Here is a 20,603-nt window from a genome sequence, read left to right on the forward strand (position 1 = left end):
ACATTGCTCCATTTTTTTTTAGATTACTTACAGTGTGGAAACAGGCCCTTCGGCCCAACAAGTCCACACCGACCCGCCGAAGCGCAACCCACCCATTCCCCTACATTTGCCTCTTTACCTAACACTACGGGCAATTTAGCATAGCCAATTCACCTGACCTGCACATTTTTGGACTGTGGGAGGAAACCGGAGCACCTGGAGGATTCCCACGCAGACACTGGGAGAATGTGCAAACTTCACAGAGTCAGTCGCCTGAGTCAGGAATTGAACCCGGATCTCTGGCGCAGTGAGGCAGCAGTGCTAACCACTGTGCCACCGTGCCACCCACAAATGATATATGATCTGATAGCAATTCTCTTCTCCCAACCTCTCTGCACCCCATCATCTCCCATAGACTCTTCAGACCCACTTTTCCAAACATGAACCTTGACCTATTTGGACCCAACACATCACTCCTTGCCAACCAAGCACTCTGAACCCCTCCCATCCACCTACCACTTTACCTGTCTCCAGCATCTACTCCCCAGCGCATAACCCATCTGCCACCCTACCTGCATTTTCAACCTCTGATACCTGTACATCTGCACCCACCCAGCACCTCACTATCACTTCAATACTTACCTTCTTTCAGTAGCTGTGAAAATGGTTTAAGGATCTTTAAGCCACAGAATACAGTAGTTACTGTTGGAGAAGGAGTGGTTATGTGAACTCTTGGAGAAAGTGAGGACTGCAGATGCTGGAGATCAGAGTCTAAAGTGTAGTGCTGGAAAAGCACAGCAGGTCAAGCAGCTTCAGAGGAGCAGGAGAATCAACGTTTCGGGCATAAACCATTCATCAGCCCTTCCTGATGAAGGGCTTATGTCCAAAAGGTTGATTCTCCTGCTCCTCGGATGCTGCCTGACCTCTGTGCTTTTCCACACTACACTCTCAAATATGTGAATTCCTGGCCTTGACTGCACTATTTCAAAGGCCACTGGGCAAGGAGTTTGCTTGAAAAGCATTTCCAAAGGTAAGTCAACAACCTTTAGTCTGGTCAAGGTTGGAATCCTTAGGTCTGAAGATTTAAATCTAACATTCATCTCCATACTTATGTTTGTGGCTTACAGAATTTAACAATAAACGTATGTTTAGGCGCAATACCAGGGCTTTCTTCAAGTGTATTTCTTGCAGTTATTCCTGCAGGTGGTGTATGTACAAATGATATGCTGTTAGCTTTGGATACATGCAGTAGTGCAGTCGAGAGTAAGATGGCAGCTGGATACTGATGTACAGGTCCACATAATATAGCTCTGGATACTTCTCTACATGACAATATAACATTCCTCTTTCTTTAAAAAATAAAAAAAACCTGCCTATCCCCACTTTAACTGTTTTCAATGTTGGAGCATCCACAACTTTCTGATTAGCAAATTCCAAAGATTCACTACATGCTGAATGAAGTAATTTCTCTGCATCTCAGCCCCAAATGATCACCCCTCTATCCAACTGTATCCTGAGACTATGCTCTGTCTTTTAGATTCCCTGACCAGTGGAAACAATGTTCAGCATCCAACCAACAAACCCCTTCAGAATCCTTATATTTCAATGAAATAGGCCCTAATTCTTCTAAACTCCAGAGTATAGGTTCAATTTACTCAGCATCTTATTATAGGACAATCCATTATCTCTAGGACCAATTTAGTGAACCTTTGTTATGCTGTGTCCAATGTAAGTGTATCCTTTTGCAATTTTAGAGACCACAATTGCACATAGTACTTCAGATGCAGCCTAACCTGTACAATGTTAGCAATACTTATTACTCCTGCACAGCAATCTCCATTCAATACAGGCCAACATGCATTATGCATTCCTAATTGCTTGTTGTACCCTATCAAAACTAGGATCAATGAGAATCTGGGGGAAACTCTCATACCTGGCACATAGGAAGATGGTTGTGGTTGCTGGAGGTCAGTCCCCTCAGCTCCAGGACATCTCTGCAGTTCTTAGGCTAGTGTCCTAGGCCCAATGATCTTCAGCTGCTCCAAGACCTTCCCTCCATCATAATGTCAGGAGTGGAGATGTTCACTGATGATTGCACAATGTTCAGCATAATTTGCAACTCCTCAGATACTGAAACAGCCCATGTTAAAATGCAATGAGAGCTGCATAATATCCTGACTTGAGCTAACAAGTAGCATGTAAAACTCATGCCACACATATGTCAGGCAATGACCATCTCCAATAAGAGACCATCTAACCATTGATCCTTGACATTCACTGGCATTACCATCACTGAATTCCTCACTATCAAAATACTAGGGGTTACCATTGACCAGAAATTCAACTGGTCTTGCAAGTAAATACAGTGGCTATAAGACCAGGTCAAAGCCTATGAATACTGCAGTATGTAATTCACCTCCTCACTCCCTAAAGCCTCCCGTCGATAAGACACAAGTCTGAATATGATGCAATAGTCACCACTTCTCTGGATGGGTGCAGCTCCAACAATATTTATGAAGTTTACGCCACGCAGGACAAAGCAGTCTGCTTAATTGGCACCATATCCAGAAGTTGAGTGTGTGGTGCTGGAAAAGCACAGCAGGTCAGGCAGCATCTGAGGAGCAGGAGAATTGACACTTCAAGAAAAAGCCCTTCAACAGGGAAGAAGCTGTGAGCTGAGGGGGTGGTGAGATAAATGAGAAGGGGGGGTGGGGCTGGGGGGGGCCGCAGAGGTAGCTGAGAGTGCAATAGGTAAATGGAGGTGGGGGTAATGGTGATAGGTCGGAAAGGAGGGTGGAGTGATAGGTGGGAAGGAAGATGGACAGGTCATGAGGGTGGTGCCGAATTGGAAGGTTGGAACTGGGGTAAGGTGGGGGGAGGGGAAATGAGGAAACTGGTGAAATTCACATTGATGCCATGGGGTTGGAGGGTCCCAAGGCGGAAGATGAGATGTCCTTCCTCCAGGCAACAGGTGGTAAGGGAGTGGCGATGGAGGCGGCCCGGGAGATGCCTTCCCCCCACCCTATCCCAGCTCCAACCTTCGAACTCGGCACCGGCCTCATGACCTGTATTACCTGTCCATTTTCCTACCCATCTATCCGCTCCACTCTCCTCTCTGACCTATCACCATTACCCCTCCTCTATCTACCTATCACATTCTCAGCTACTTTCACCCCAGCTCCACCCCCTCCCATTTATCTCTCCACCCCCGAGGCTCACAGTCTCATTCCTGATGAAGGGCTTTTGCCCAGAATGTTGATTCTCCTGCTCTGCAGAAGCTGCCTGACCTGCTGTGCTTTTCCAGCACCACACTCTCGACTCTAATCTCCAGCATCTGCAGTCCTCACTTTCAACGTATCCGTAAGTGTCAACTCTTTCTACCACTGACGTTCAGTAGCAACACTGTGAACCCGCTACAGGATACACAGTAGATACTCATCAAAGATCCTTAGACAAAACTTTCCAAATCAACAACCACTTCCATTTATAAGGACAAGGGCAGTGGATATATGGAAACACCACCACCTTCAAGTTTCCCTCCAGGCTACTCACCATTCTGACTTGGAAATATATCGCCATTCCTTCAGTTTCTCTTTGGGTCAAAATCCTGGAATTTCTTCCCAAAGGCATTGTGGGTCCACCCACAGCACATAGACTGCAGTAGTTCAAGAAAGGAGCGCACCATCACCACCTCAAGGGCAACTAGGGATGAGCAATAAATGCCAGCCAGTGATGCCCATGTACCAGGAGAGAATAAAGAAAACACACTGGCTATCTGAGCATACAGGTCTCTTTTAACATCGACACTTGCAAGTTTCACACCCTTTAAAAAATATTCTGGTTTTCTATAATTAAATGTAAATACCTTCACATTTTCCCACAACTTACTCCATCAGTCATCTTGCTGCCCACTCATGTGACCAGTCTGTATCTGTTTGCAAACGCCTCTATGTTCTCTTCTGTGATCAGCAAATTCAAATACTATACTTTTAAATTTTTCATCCAAGTCATTCATATAGATTGTAAACTTGCTTTGGCACTCCATTATTCACTGCCTGTCAACTTGAAAATGTTATGATGAATCAAATAATTAGGGCTGCAGAGAGGAGCTTTAAACTAAGAGTGGGGGAGGGTTGTGAAGACAGAATATGTAAGGCTGCAAAGCAAAACAATATGGCAGTATTGCAGGGCAACCATTTAGGTAATGAGTGGGACAGGAAGGGACAGAATGTGCAAACATGAAAAAAAAACTGACATGAAGGGGGAAAAATGGTCAAAAAGGAAAATTAATAGCTGTCTACTTAAATACACATGTTATGATTGGTATAATCTTATAGCTATTCGGGAGACAGTTATGAGGAGATCAAAGCTGTGTCTAATTACTCAGGAATATTTTTTTCCCAAAAGGACAGGTGAAAAGGAAGGGACAGTAGGGAGGCTTTGTTAGTATGAGATGGAATAAGTTCAATAGCAAGAAATGACCTTCGATCAGAAGACATAGAATCTATATGGTTGGAAACAAGAAATAACAAGGGGAAGACGACACTGGTGAGAGTAGTCCATAGGCCTATAACAGGACAGAGGATAAATCTGGAGGGAATGAGGGCATGCAAAAAAAAAGGTACATTAATCATGGGTGATATTAATCTTCATATAAACTAGGAAAACAATATTGGCAAAAACCAAAAAGTAGCCACAAGAAATATCCATATAGTGGAGTAATTTGGACAGTTTCCGAGAATTGTATGTTCTATATCCACTCAGAGATCAGGTTATTGGGAATTAGGTAAATTCCAATAAAACATTTCAGAGCAAAAGATTCCCTAGGAAACAGTAACCATAATATGGTGGAACTTGGCATTCAATTTGATATTGAGACTTGGGTCAGTAACAACTGTGATCGCATGGGTTCAAGGTGAGAGGGGAAAGATTTAAAAAGAATCTGAAGGGTAAGTTTTTCGCAAAAAGCATGGTGCACTTATGGAACAAGCTGCCAGAGGAAGTAGCAGAAGTAGGTACAATTACAACATTTAAAAGGCATCTGGACAGGTATATGAATAGAAAGGATTTGGTGGCATACCGGCCAAATGCTGGCAAATAGGTCTAGGTCAGATTGGGATGTCTGGTCAGCGTGGACGAGTTGGACCGAAGGATCTGTTTCCATGCCTTATGAATGAGAGCAGAGTAGGCTGGTAGATTGAGAAAGGAGTTTAGTATAAAGTATAGTTGAGAAACAAAGACAGGTGTTCATGATTTGCAACAAAGATACATCCCAGTAAGGAAGAGGGAAAACCAACCATGGTAAACTAATGAAGTTAAGGATAGTATCAAATTGAAAGAAAGAACATACAAAATGGCCAAGATTAGTGGTAAATCACAGGCTTAGGATGGTATGATAATTCAACAAAAGATCACCAAAAAAATTATTAAAGAGAGAGAAAATGAACCAAGAGGGCAAAGTAGGAAACAGACGAAAAGAACTCCTTTAAATGTGTAAAAAGGAGAAAGACCAGTGAACACAGGCCCAAAAGAATTCAAGGCTAGAGAAAACAATAAGGTGGATCCAGGAAATGGCAGAGGAGTTTAAAAAAAATTAATCTGTATCAGTCTTCACAGTAGAAGAGAATAATGGCCTTCCAACGATAATCAACTGGCAAAGGCTGGAATAAAAATAAACATCATAATTATCACAAAGAAAAATATTACTAGGTAAACAAACAGAGCTAAAGACTAGTAAGAGTCAGAGTAAGTGGAGCTGGAAAAGCACAGCAGGTCGGACAGCAACCTAGAAGCAGGAGAGTCAACATTTCAGGCATAAGCTCTTCATCAGGAATGTGGACAGGGAAGGGGACTGAAAGATAAATAGGAGGGTGGTGGTGGGGCTGGGTGGGAAGGTAGCTGCAAAGGCAATAGTTGGATGCAGGTGGGGAGGGTGGAGTGGATAGGTGCGAAGGAAGATGGACAGGTAGGACAGGTCAAGAGGGCGGTGCTGAGTTGGAGTGTTCAATCCGGGATGAAGTTTGTGGGGCTGGGGCGGGGTGGGGGTGGGGGAGGGAGATTTGGAAAGCTATTTCAAATTCACCGACTCCCACAGCTACCTTGACGACAACTCCTCCTGCTACCCGCCCTTCCCCCTTCCTCATAAAAAATGATTCCTTACTCCCAATTATTCCACCTCCATTGCATCTGCTGCCAGGAGGAGCAAATCCACTCCAGGACATCCCAGATGGCCTCCTATTTCAAGGACTGCAATTTCCCCTCCCACATGATCATAAATGCCCTCCAGCACATCTCCTCCACTTCCTGCCTCTCTGCCCTTGAACCCCACTCCTCCGACGCATCAAGGATATAACCCCCGATCCACACCTTCCACCCAACTAATCTCTGGATACAGCGTATTATCATCCGCCATTTCTGCCACCTAACATCAGACCCCACCACCAGAGATATATTTCCCTCCCCGCCCCTATCTGCATTCCGCAGACACCATTCCCTCTGCGACTCCCTCGTTAGTCCACATCACCCTCCCCCCACCAACCCACCCTCCACACCTAGCACCTTCCCTTGCCACTGCATAAGGTATAGAATCTGTGCCCACACCTCCCCCCTTACCTCTGTCCAAGGCCCCAAAGGATCTATTCACATCAGGCAGAGATTTTCCTGCACATCCACTCAACTCACCAACTGAGTCCATTGCTCTCAATATGGTCTCCTCGACATTGGGGAGACAGGATATCAAGTCTCAGAGAACATCTCTGGTACACATGCACCAAACAACTCTACCACCCTGTGGCTGACTACTTCAACTCCTCCTACAAGGACATGCAAGTCCTGGGCCGCCTTCACCATCAAATCAAAGCCACCTGCCAACTGGAGGAAGAACACCTCATCTTCCACCTTGAGACCCTACAACCACACAGCATCAACATTGACTTCACTAGTTTCCAAACTCCTCTCCCCCTACCTCATCCCAGTCCAACCCTCCAACTCAGCATTGCCCTCCTGACCTGACCTACTTGTCCACCTTCCTTCCCATTTATCCGCTCCACCCTCCCCACCCATCAAAATTACAACTCCCTCCTGCATTCAACTATCACCTTCCCAGCTACCTTCCCTCAGCCCACCCCCACCCTATTTATCTCCCAGCCTCCTACCTCCTCCACATTTCTGATGAAGAGCTTATGCTCGAAACATCAACTCTCCTGTTTCTCAGATGCTGCCTGACCTGCTGTGATTTTCTAGCGCCACACATTTCAACTCTGACTGTCCAGCATTGGCAATCCTTGCTTCCTCCTAAAAGCTAGTATGTCCCCTGAACCTATTGGATTCCATCTTAAGATATTAAAGGAAGTAGCTACAGAGATAGTGGATGAATTGGAAGTAATCTTCCAAGAATCCTTAAATTCTGGAAAAGTCCCAGAAGATTAGAAAACTGCAAATGTAACCCTTTATTCAAAAAGGGAGAGAGACATGAAACAGCAACAATAGGTCAGTTAGTTTAACATCTGTCAGTGACTAAATGTTTAATTGTCTATTATAAAGGATGGAACAACAGAGCATTGAGAAAATATAATCAAGTAGAGCTAGTATGGCTTCATGCAGAAGTTATCATACCTGAAAACTACATTTGAGTTTTATTTTGAGGAGGTAACCAGCAGGATAAGGGCTACCAGTAAATGTAATATATGTAGATTTCCAAAATGCAATTCATAAGGTTCTGGATACAAGGCTACTCAATAAAATAACAGCCTATCATATCGGGAGTAGTGTATTAGCATGAACAGAGAATTGACTAACTAAGAGAGGATATAGAGTTAGGTTAAAGGACGTCATTTTCAGGCTGTGTAAATAGGGCTACAGGGATCATTGCTGGGGTCACAATTGTTCATCATGTATATCAATGATTTTGAGGATGGTGAATGTGCTATTGCCAACTTTGGGGATGACACAAAAATAAGTGGGAAGGCAAGTGGGAAGGATGACACAGAGTCTGTAAACGGTTATAGACAGTTTAGGAAATGGGCAAATCTTGGCAGATGGAATTAATGTGGGAAACTGTAAGGTTATGCACATTGGCAGGAAGAATAAAGTTAATGTATAACATTTAAATGAAGAAAGACTGCAGAGAGCTGCAGCTCAAAAGAATATGAAGTTGTACATAAGTCACAACAAGCCAGCACAAGTTCAGCAAGTAACAGGAAAGACAAATGGAACATTGGTCTTTATTTCAAAGAGAAGGAAGTCCTGCTAAAACTAATCAAAACACTAATTAGATCACATGTGGAACACTATGTATGGTTTTGGTCCACTTCTCTAAGGAAAAGTTTACTGGCATTGGAGGCAATCCATAGAAGGATCATGAGGTTGATCCAGGACATAGAGGGATTTTCTTATGAGGAGAGGTTGAGTAGATTGTGCCTGTATTAATTTAGGAGTTTATAAGAAGGACAGACTATCTCACTAAAATATAAACGTTTCTCAGGAGGCTTGACAGGTTAGATGAGGAAATATCATTTCCCCTTGTGGGAAAGTCTAGGAGGGCATAATCTCATAGCAAGGGGTCACACATTTGAGACAGCGATGAGGAATTTCCGCTTTCAGAAAATAGTGAACCTATGAAATTCTTTATCACGGTGTACTGAAAACGTTGGATCATTAAGTATATTCAAGGCTAAGGTAGATCTTTTAGTCAATAAGTGAACCAAGGGTCATACAGAAAGGGCAGGAGTGTGGAGTTTAAGAATATCAGACCTGTTATGATCTTATTAAATCGTGCAGCAGACTCATGGGCTGAAGAGTTTACTTCTGCTCCTATACCTCATCATCTTGAGGCCTCTTTTATCTCCACCTTCTGCTTCCCGTCTATGTTACACCTCAGTCCATAAGTCCTCATCTTGCCTATTAATCTTTTGCATACCCCTTTATTTAATGTCTTTTGGAATTTCAGCAGGTTCCCTATTATCTGCATTATTAGTTACACCTTCAAAAAAAAGTCGGTGGAGTTGTGGATAGTGAGGAAGGAAGTGGTAGGTTACAGCGGGATATAGATAAGTTGCAGAGCTGGGCGGAAATGTGGCAAATGGAATTCAATGTAGCTAAGTGCGAAGTCGTTCACTTTGGTAGGAATAACAAGATGATGGATTACTGGGCTAGTGGTAGGCTACTTGGTAGTGTGGATGAGCAGAGGGATCTTGGTGTCCATGTACACAGATCTCTGAAAGTTGCCACCCAGGTAAATAGTGCTGTGAGGAAGGCATATGGTGTACTGGGCTTTATTGGCAGAGGAATTGAGTTCCGGAGTCCTGAGGTCATGTTGCAGTTGTATAAGACTCTGGTGCGGCCTCATCTGGAGTATTGTGTGCAGTTTTGGTCGCCATACTATAGGAAGGATGTGGAAGCTTTAGAACGAGTGCAGAGGAGGTTTACCAGGATGTTGCCTGGAATGGTAGGAAAATCTTATGAGGAAAGGCTGAGGCACTTGGGGCTGTTCTCATTGGAGAAGAGAAGGTTTAGGGGAGATCTGATAGAAGTGTATAAGATGATTAGGGGTTTAGATAGGGTAGATACTAAGAACCTTTTACCGCTAATGGAGTCAGGTGTTACTAGGGGACATAGCTTTAAATTAAGGGGTGGTAGGTATAGGACAGATGTTAGGGGTAGATTCTTCACACAGCGGGTTGTGAGTTCATGGAATGCCCTGCCCGTATCAGTGGTGAACTCTCCTTCTTTATGGTCATTTAAGCGGGCATTGGATAGGCATTTGGAAGTTATTGGGCTAGTATAGGTTAGGTAGGATTCGGTCGGCGCAACATCGAGGGCCGAAGGGCCTGTACTGCGCTGTATCCTTCTATGTTCTATGTTCTATGTAACTCACTGCACTAAATCTTTCTCAGCGTACCAGGCAGGTGGAGCATGGGAAGCTGCACCAGAATGCACAGGAACAACTCCAGAGTTACTGCCATTTGTATCTCCTAGTTTGAAATAAGTTGCCATAACAAGAGGCTCCTCTATTGTACAGCATGGACATCAATTACCTGCAATTCTCTCTCTCATTGACTAAAGTAGAATAGAATGAACATTCATATAAGAAAATGTCCCTTTAAGTAGAAATTGAGAAGAATGGTCTTATGATAAAGGTAATGGTAGACTGGCACTGTCGAGAATATTTAACTGAGGATTTTGCATTAGTTTCTCTTGTAATAGTTAATGAAGATTCCTTGCCAAGTAGCCTGCCTCTGACCGAGATAGTGCCTCCTCACCAGCAACAGCCAAACTCCGTTCTTTTACAAAATTGTTCTGGGCAAACTAGAACTCTGAATGATCCTTGACATAGACCAAACTACAGGCCAGCCTGCCCGCACAGCAAAACCATGTTCTTAATTCCTCACAGCCCTCTCTGTCACCAATCTAGTACAGACGGAAGCATTAGTGCAACTTGTTGCTGCTATTTAGTCTCTGGGAGGAGCTGACACCTCTTATCCATTCATTTAATTCCTTTGATGACGACATGACTGGTGTGTGGGACTTCATTTTTTCATACAGACAGACTGCTCACTTCTCCTCTTTGCCTCAACTGATCCTACTAACAGCTTTACTAGTCTTTATGAAAATCAAACTGAATGGATATATTGTGAGAAAGGCCAAGAACTCAAAAAAGTGCAACATAATTAACTTGTTAGCAAATGTAAACACTAATATTTAGTTAGCAAAACAGAAACAATGTTAGTTTGAGTCAACAGAATGTGAGTAGGCCCAGCCTCCTACAATACATCAACATCAACCCTATGCATCTCCCAGAGCCCTTGTGTACAACAAATAGTATCATATTGTTCTGCCTTCGTCACATATATTAGATCATGGGCATCAAGAATTAACATTATCAGGAAGGCTTAAGGGTTCAATTTGTTGAGGTTCACCAAATAGTCTTTAGTTTTCTATCAAAATGCTCAAGATTAAGAAGGTGATTCACTATGATTTTTGGTGAATTATTGCCTGTGGTGAAGGGAAAAAGTAGAGATGGAAGTACAGTATTACAAACATTTCGTTTGATTACATTTGTAAGATTGAAAATGAATAGAGAACTATATTTGTCGCAGTAGTTTTTATGATTTTCTCTGAATATTTGTTCAGTTACAGGAGGGCCAACATTTACCATTGGGAAATCAGTGTGGCTCCTCTGGGCACTTGTCTTCAACAATTCTGTCCCCATCGAAAATCCTAAAGGAACAACAAGCAAAATCATGGTCTTAATCTGGGCTTTTTTTGCTGTCATCTTCCTGGCAAGTTATACAGCAAACTTGGCAGCATTTATGATTCAAGAGCAGTTCATTGACACTGTCTCTGGTCTCAGTGACAAAAAGGTAAGGCACAACCCAACAACAGAATCTATATCATTAGCGCTGCATCTAGAAGTGATGTCACTATAACTGAATCTTTACTACCACCTAAAATAAACAACATCAGCAGTAAATTCAGAACACGTCTGTTGATGCTGAAACAACTCTTCTACCATTCAATTGTCAAAATCATCACCTTCTCTTCCCTCCTCTACGTTCTCCTTATTCTGTTTTTGACACTTTTTCATGTCCCTTCCTCCCCAACCTGTAATCCTCCATTACGTCTCAGGAAGTAGATTAAAGAGAAAGACTCCTGGATAATAATTGAGCAATAGCTGTCTGTTGAGTCCGTTTGCCTGTCTGAGACCAATCATGACAATTTCTTATCATACTTCTTGAAGCACAACACTAAAGTTATCCCAGCTTTGGAGTATGATTTTCTGTTATGCTTAGTTCTAATTTCACAACCCAGGGTCTCTGACTAAACATTCCTTGGCATTAAAAGTGTGACCTTCTTCACAAACCTTTTGCTTTTGTTTACCTTTGGAAAACAGCCTGCAGTTAATGAGTAGGTTTTGCTTAAATTCAGAAAGGCTCTTTCGCTGTGCTGGTATAAACCTTGGTTCCACATTTAAAATCTGTCAAGTTATATCATTCATAAATTATAGTAATGTTTTGTCAACTGACCAATAACAAGAACGTAGAGTGTTGGAGTCATGTACATCATGCCCATAGCATGACCACTAATCTCTCATTTACATCAATATCCTGGACTTTTTTTAACTTGTGTGCCAGTCTAACAAGTGATGCTCCAAAAATGAGGTAGAGGTTTTAATGCTATAATTTGAATTTAACATGTCCAAGTGAAAAAGGCGACTTGATTTGTTGGGTGTTCAGGATTAAGAATCAAAAATAAAATCTTATAAAAACTGACTTTCCAAGATCAATATATCCTTCCTGACCATATTGCCTGGCACTCCAAGTGAAGCTTAGGGTCTTTGAGAGTCTGATTTCAGCAACAATACCCTGCTTTTTCCTTCAATGTTTTTCCACAATATGTTTCTAGCATTATGGTGTTTTTTGGCCAGTTTGAAACAATGTTCCTGCTTGTTTATAATATTATATTGAGAAATGTAACAAACACAGACTGATAGATCTATTAATGTTATATCAAAACAAAATAGTTCACCAAATCTGTTATTCAAATACATTCAGAGTCAAAGAGTGTTATGCTGGAAAAGCACAGCTGGTCGGGCACAGCATGATAGGTAGTTGAAGGTTGGAGGGAAGGGTGGAGCGGATAGATAGGAAGATGGATAGATAGGACAGTTCAAGAGGGTGGTGCCAAAGTGGAAGGTTGGATCAGGTTGGAAGATTTCAAAGAACATCTCTGGGACACACGCACTAAACAACCCCCCTTCCCCTCCCACTCTGCCAAGGACATGCAAGTCCTGGGCCTCCTCCATCGCTAAACTCCAAACACCTGCCACATGGATGAAGAATGCCTCATCTTCCACCTTGGTACCCTCCAACCACACAGGACCAATGTAGATTTCACCAGTTTCCTCATTTGCCCCCCCCCCCCCACTGATCTTCTCCCAGATCCAAAGTTCCAACTAGACACTGCCCTCTTGAACTGTCCGACCTGTCCATCTTCCTTCCCACCAATCCACTCTACCCTCCTCTCCGACTTACCACTTTCAGCTCCACCTCCACCTACCTTTTCGCATTCCCAGCTACCTTCCCCACAGCCCTTTTGGGCCACAAGCCTCATTCCTGATGAAGGGCTTATGTTTGAAACATAGATGATCCTGCTCCTCGGATGCCGCCTGAATGGCTGTGCTTTTCCAGCACCACACTCTTCGACTCTGATCTCCAGCATCTGCAGTCCTCATTTTCTCCAAGTTCAAATAGGTTCAGAACTGTTACAGGCCTCGTTTGAGGGAAGTTGCTTTGCAGTAATGAATTGCAATTATTTACAAAGGGACAGGAACAGACACGTTGTGAAGTCTTATCTGAAATATTTATCTTTGATGTAGCTGAAGTACAATGGAGCAGATCTTGAAAGAGCTCAAAAGATGCAGGAAAGGAAAAGCTCTCTATTACAGTCAGACAGATCCCAGTGTTGCATCTCAAAAGAAGTCTGTTCCAGATAATCTCCCATCAAACATCTTGTGCTTACTTGAAATGGCAACTCCTGCTATGATCTGCACATGCATAACTGTGCAGCAATCTGGAAGATAGCATCCGGGCCTTCTTCCTTTTTAAACAGCACATAAGATTTAATGATACTGCTCATTGATAAAACTGACTATGAATAACAACATTTTATATGGAATATTTCTTGAAACATTTTCTTGTAGATGAAAGGAAGGAAGGAGATGGATAGTTAACATACTGCATTTGTTACCAATTCAAAATCAGAATCTTCCTTATTGCAGCAGCTCCAGACCTTGCCTGTGTTTAGATCTGGGCACTGCACTCAAAAAGTATATACTGGCCCTGGACAGGATGCAGCACATATTCATCAGAATGGTGGATGAAGTTATGAAAAGAATTTGCTTGGAGAAGGCTCACCCTTCCTTGTGTGTAGAAGAATAAAGAATGTTCTGATCGGATGTTTTAAAATCATAAAATGGATTAAGAGTACAGGAAATAAAACTAGGAGTATGCTACAAGACTCCTTGAGCCTGTTGTGCCACTCAGTAAGATTGTGGCTGATCTTCTCCACCTTCCCACCTTATCTGTTCATTCCCTTAGACTGCAAAGCTCTACCTGTCTCAGCCTTGAACATAGTCAAATGCCTGAGCATCTACAGCCATCTGAAGTAAAGAATTCCAAAGATTTACAGTATACATCTCAATTTTAAATAATCAATCTCTAACCGTGAAACCTTTCCAAAGTTTGAGACTTCCAGCTAGGAGAAACATTCTTTCAGTATTCTCCCACAAAATCCGAACTTTCTGAACTCCAGACAATACAAGTCTAATCTACTCTACTCTAACTCTCATCATAAGACTCTCAACCCCAGGAATCAACCCAGTGAACCTTTGCTGTACCAGTTTCCATATCCTTCCCTGAATGAGGAAATTAATACTGTGCAGGCTTTGCCTTCCTAACTGCTTGCTGTGCCTGCATGCTAACTTCATGCTTCTTGTACAAATATATCCAAGTACCTCTAAACACTGACATTTAAAAAAAAAACTGCTTATCATTTAAAATAGCTATGCTTTTCTTTCCAAAGTGAATAAACTCTCATATTCCCCATAATACTCCAACCTCTACCTTGTTGCCCATTCATTTGCCCTGTCTACATCATTAGCATCCTTTTTGTGTACCCCTGATACCTCACTGTTCCACCTAGCTACCTGATGAAGGAGCAGTGCTACGAAAGATAGTACTTCCAAGTAAACCTGTTGGACTATACCTTGGTGTTTTCTGATTTTTAACTCAATCTGTTAGGATAGTGCAGAAAGATTGGAACTATTTCCTCTGTTGGAAGGCCCAGAAAAAGGAAATATAACTTTAAAATTGGAAAATTCAGGGTTGACGTTAAGAAGCCTATATTCACATCAATGGTCATGAAAATCTGGAACTCTGTTTCCAAAACATGTTAATGCTGGGGGTCAGCTATCGCTGTCAAGAATAAATGGATAGATTTTTGTTCAGCAAGGATATCAAGGTAATTGATCAAGGGCTCATAAATAGAGCTGAGGTAAAAATAAAATACAATCTAACTTAGGACAACATGATGGCTCAGTTGTTAGCATTGCTGCCTGACAACACCAGGAACCCAGGTTCGATTCCAGCCTCAGGCAAATGTATGGAGTTTGCTCATTCTCCCAGTGTCTGCATGGGTTTCCTCCAGGGTACTCCGGTTTCCTCCCACAATCCAAAGATATGCAGGTTAGGTGAATTGGCCATGCTAAATTGCCCATAGTGTTCAGAAATGTGTAGACTAGGTGCATTAGTCAGGGGAAATGTAGAGAGGTAGGGAAATGGGTCTGGGTGGGATACTCTTCAGTGGGTCATTGTAGACTTGTTTGGCCAAATGGCCTGTTTCCAACTGTAGGGATTCTATGATATTGAACAGTAGAACAAACAGGAAGGCAATAGCCTAGTGCTATCATTGATGGACTGTTAACCCAGGGATCAAGATAATGTTCTGGCAACTGGGGTTCGAATCCCACCACAGCAGATGGTGGAATTTGAATTCAATATGTACCCTGGAATTAAGAGTTTAATGGTGACTATGAAACCATTGCCAATTGTCAGCAAAATCAATCTTGTTCACAAATGTCCTCGAGGGAAGGAAACTGCAGTGGGTCTGCATTCACACGTGGCCCAGACCAGATAAGGATGGCAGAGTGGTTGACTCTTAACTGTCCAGTGGGCAATTAGGGATAAGCAATAGATGCTGGCCTTGTCAGCAACACCCTCATCCCATGAATGAATAAAATATAAAAAAAACTTTGTGGCACTGTTCAGTCTCTTTCTGTAAAATACTGATAACTTCAATGTGAAGTTATTTAAGGGTTAATCTAAAAGACTACTTTGATTTTGAAATAGGTTACCATTGATCGATATAAAAGAAAAGTCTTATTCAGAAAGTGAGCCATATTTGATGTACATTTTAGGCAGAATGTGGAAGCAAAACATTGGAAATAACTTGAACTTCTGCACAGCTGGAATCTTTTTATGTTAAGTGGACTCTCAGAGATTCTGGAGGTCATCGGCTATTAGGGGCATCTTAGGGAGTCTTGAAATTGGTGAGTGTTAAAGGGGATTGTGGGATGGTCATAGTGGATGATATGGCTCTCCTCATCTGGAACTTTGTTTACTATCACCTGATTTGAACATTGAGTTCTGAGGCTCACTGCTGTAACTCTGTCAATTTGGGGCCAATGTCTTTGGTAGGAATCAGTGAAAACCTTGCTATTGTCACTTGCCCCACATCAGGAATTGTCAACAGAGGGCTGAATAAAGAGTAGAATAAGTTTTGTGATTTACTCATTGGTGAGGTTCTAACATGATCTTTCGTGAACAGTTTCAGAAGCCACAAGATCACTATCCGCCGTTTCGATTTGGTACGGTTCCCAATGGCAGCACAGAGCGGAATATCAAGAACAATTATCCAGACATGCATGCTCACATGACCAAATATAATCAACGTTCTGTGGCAGATGCTCTTGACAGTTTAAAATCAGGGTAAGCTGTTGAGTCTCATCAACATGGATTCATACATTGGTTGCAGCACAGAAAGAGAACTTAAGTCCGTGAGATATAGGAACAGAATTAGGCTGTTCAACTCAACAAGCCAGGTCTGCCATTCAATCATGGCTGATGTGTTTCTTAATCGCATTCTCCCACCTTCTCCACATACCCTTTGATACCCTTAAATTCAGCTCATTCGGTTTGTGTCAGCTCTCTGCAACAGCAAATCAGCCAATCTCAAAGCCCTCACCTTTCCCCTAATATCCCACAATTACCTTTTCTTCAGGTGCTTATCCAATTCACTTTTGAAAGCCAGGATTAAGTCTAATGGAGGCAGACTGTGAGGTAATACATTCAGATTTCTGAACACTTGCTGCATAAAATAAGATTTTCCTCTTGTTGTCCATGCTTCTTTTGCCAATCACCGTAAATCAGGGTCTCTAGTTCTCAACCTTTCCACCTATGGGAAATAGTTTCTCCTTTTCTATTCTGTGGTCCAGATTGACATACATGATTTGATAGAGTGTTGAAAATCCCTTCTCAACAATTCCATCTCTGAGAAGATGAACCTCAGCTTCTCCTACTACACATTTCATTGAAGCTCTTCATTCACAGAACAATTCGAGTAAATATTTTGCGCTCTTTCAGTAACAACCAACTTAAGGTTATCAGTCATTCTAACAAAATTGTTGAAAGCTGCATTAATTCAAACATTTTTGAATTAAACAAAAAACTTGCCGATCAATAGTTCCCTGATAAATTCTCTATGGCAATGTCTTAACCAATCAGCAAACATTTTAATGCAATCTAAGGTGATGCTTCCTTTGGAAATGTGACATTCTTGCATAAGTAATGTGTGCAAGATGAACGTTTGACAGTAATTCTCCTTTTTTCAGCAATATCTGAAAACTCCTAGATGATACGAAGGTTTGAGTGTTAGGACCGTACAAAATGCCCAGTCGCTTCAGGCTGATCTGAACATGTTGAGGTTTGGGCTCATGACTCACAGATACTGTTTAATTTGGAAGACTGCAATGTGATGCAGTGTTATGGACAGGAAACATGTTAATTGTAGCCTTCAGGGAGACAGCATCAAAGATTTTTGAGAAAGAAAGAGATCTGAATATTCCATTTCTTGTATCTCTAAAGGCAAGAGATAGAATAAATGAGGCAATGAGATGTTTTCTTTTCATAAAGTTGTTATAGGATAGGGTGATTTGTTTGTCCTCATACAACATCATGAGCACAGGTTTCTCTTGGGAGATGGGAGGTGTTTGCAAAGCAGTGCAGGGCAATGGAAAGAATTTGAACCCCAGTCATCCCTCTCTGAACCTAACCTGTGCAGTTAAGATTTTTTGGATGGAGAGGAGGGGATACTGATGGATGTGTGTAGCTTAAGTGAGTCTAAAGGAAATCACTCCTCTCCTCCAGTTAATGATGATTAAAGATGATGATAGTTTCTTTCTATTTATCTGTTTCCCTTTAGTGGAGTGACTTATAAAAAGGAAACATAACCTTAAAACTTCAGCCAGTCCATTCACGGGTGATGTCAAAAAGCATTTCTTCACAGACAGCACTGGAAATCTGGGACTCTCTCCCTCCCTGTTGAGGCTGGAGAGTTTTCAATTAAAAAGACAAACAGAGTTAGATGTATTTTTGTTGGTTAAGGGCATTCAGAGTTATAAAATCCAGGCAGCCTGGAGTTAAGATACCCATCCGCCATAATTTAATTTAAATGTAGAATAGAATCAAGGAGCTAAGTTGCCTCCTTTTGTTCTGATATTCCTAACACCAGCGTTTCTGGTTGATGTGTTTTCCCTCTTGCAGGAAGCTTGATGCCTTTATTTATGATGCAGCTGTTCTTAATTATATGGCTGGGAAGGATGAGGGCTGTAAACTCGTTACCATCGGAAGTGGCAAAGTATTTGCAACGACTGGTTACGGGATTGCTTTGCAGAAAAACTCCAAATGGAAGAGAGCCATTGACCTGGCCCTCTTACAGTTCCTGGGTGATGGTAAGTTAAACTTTAAATCCATGTTATTATGGTAAACAAGTGGAAATGAACATTGAAGTTTTGCCCTCGTTAAACAGGAATAAAGCACAAACTGCAGTCAATTCAAAAATCAAATCATTGTGTGCCTAGCGATGTAAAAGCATTCCAAGGGACTCTACTAATCTGTAAACTGTCAAAACTGGATGCTATGCCAAATAAGGAAATAGTGGAGTATTCAAACCAGGTGAACTCCACCCTCACTAAGCTCACTAAGGCAACTAGTCTGGTCCTACAAGAACTCTCCTTTAACATTTTTAGAGTCACTGGACTCTAACCTTTAGCTCTGTTTTCTCTTACAGATGCTGCCAGATCTGCCTTGTTCCTCCATTACACTCTTGTTTTAGTAATTCTACAACTCTGCTCACTCATGGCACATTTGAATATCTTTTAAATCCCATTCTGGATTCAAATTAAGATCAGAATATGTGAATTTAGAGAAATATAGCAGAATAGATAGCACAGAACAGAGCAGGGGGAGTAAAAGTAGTTCCTGAGATTGGGAAGTAATGTTCCACAGGAATTAGATTAGATTAGACTTACAGTGTGGAAACAGGCCCTTCGGCCCAACAAGTCCACACCGACCCGCCGAAGCGCATCCCACTCATACCCCTACATTTACCCCTTACCTAACACTACGGGCAATTTAGCATGGCCAATTCACCTGACCCGCACATCTTTGGACTGTGGGAGGAAACCAGAGCACCCGGAGGAAACCCACGCAGACACGGGGAGAACATGCAAACTCCACACAGTCTGTCGCCTGAGTCGGGAATTGAACCCGGGTCTCAGGCGCTGTGAGGCAGCAGTGCTAACCACTGTGCCACCGCGCCCCAGGAATCAGTACTGAGATCACAGTTTTCACTATCCATGTTGAGCAAGGAGGTTCCTAGCAAACCTACATCCAAAACCTCAACCTGAGCTACAAATCTTCTCAATCTGAACTCAGGAATTGGAAATAAAATTTCAAAATTTGAGGAAAACACCAAATTGCAGAGTATATTTAATAGAGAGGAGAACTGCAAAAATAAGGAAGACATTAATAAACCAACAGAACAGGCACATAAATGGAGTTCAATGTGGGATGGAGGGTAAATTTTGGAGGAATCAGAGGCAACATATTACCTAGGAATAAAGGCCAGACTTAGCTTCTGCAGACATTTAAAAATGGTAGACGTGACCTGATGTGGCAGTCCAATGTTTGTTTCTGACAAATGCAATTTTTGCTGGAGTTGAGGCACGATTCACACAGGAGGGAAAGCAGCAAGCCATTGGAACATAATACTCAGTTCAAACAAACATTATTTTAGCTGGTCCAATAGTTTTAGCGCAATGTCTGGTAATAAAATGTTTGCGTGGATATAAATAATCCTGAAAGGCACATAAGTTTTCTTTAAACTCATGATCTGAGGATTTTTAAATCCTTTAAACTTGAAGAAAGAAAGTCAATGAGAAGTAAATAAATATTAATTGTTGGACAGCTTTGATTTATATTCCCATAAGGTGTAGGTGAGAAAAATAATTATCAATATGTATAGTTTCAATAAAGTTTCTTTGTTTTAACAGTTCCTGGGGCTATTATTCTGTCATCATTGACACTTACCTGAGTTAAAAAGAAAACTACAATTAAAAAAGGTAAAGTCACCATCGTCCTACTCTCCCATTAGAGAGAGATGACTGTTGGTGGTTTAACCTGCGGTTCACCACACCTCAGCCTAGGGGAGGGGTGTAGGAGGTAACCTTCATGGTAACCTCAATGATCCCAGCGGGATATTCTGAAGTAAAAGTTTGACTTACAATTTAAAGAGGCTTTAGTTTCAGCTATGTTTGATGTAGGATCTGAATAGAAATGCTTTAATAAGAGATTTTGAGTACACTTGAGAAGATTTAAAAGTTCTGAGTTTCAAGAATGGAACATTTAATCACTGTCAAGTGTATATGTATGAGAGATTTATCAGATTGTTGGAAATGGCATGGGGTATGGAGGTGAATAGAGTGAAGTATTGGCAGTGACAGGGCATGA

General features: G+C 41.9%; 1 protein-coding gene across 1 annotated transcript in view; it reads left to right on the forward strand.

The window, feature by feature from the left end:
- The window catches only part of grin2cb (glutamate receptor, ionotropic, N-methyl D-aspartate 2Cb), an 84,889-nt gene that overhangs the window by 57,616 nt on the left and 6,670 nt on the right, over positions 1-20,603 (forward strand). Inside the window, exons 8-10 of the mRNA XM_060844834.1 lie at positions 11,110-11,339; positions 16,363-16,523; positions 18,357-18,544. Of these exons, the coding sequence (XP_060700817.1) occupies positions 11,110-11,339; positions 16,363-16,523; positions 18,357-18,544 (579 nt within the window). The remainder of the gene's footprint in view (positions 1-11,109; positions 11,340-16,362; positions 16,524-18,356; positions 18,545-20,603) is intronic.

Source organism: Hemiscyllium ocellatum, chromosome 25 (genome assembly GCF_020745735.1).
Source record: "Hemiscyllium ocellatum isolate sHemOce1 chromosome 25, sHemOce1.pat.X.cur, whole genome shotgun sequence".
Classification (NCBI taxonomy): domain Eukaryota; kingdom Metazoa; phylum Chordata; class Chondrichthyes; order Orectolobiformes; family Hemiscylliidae; genus Hemiscyllium; species Hemiscyllium ocellatum.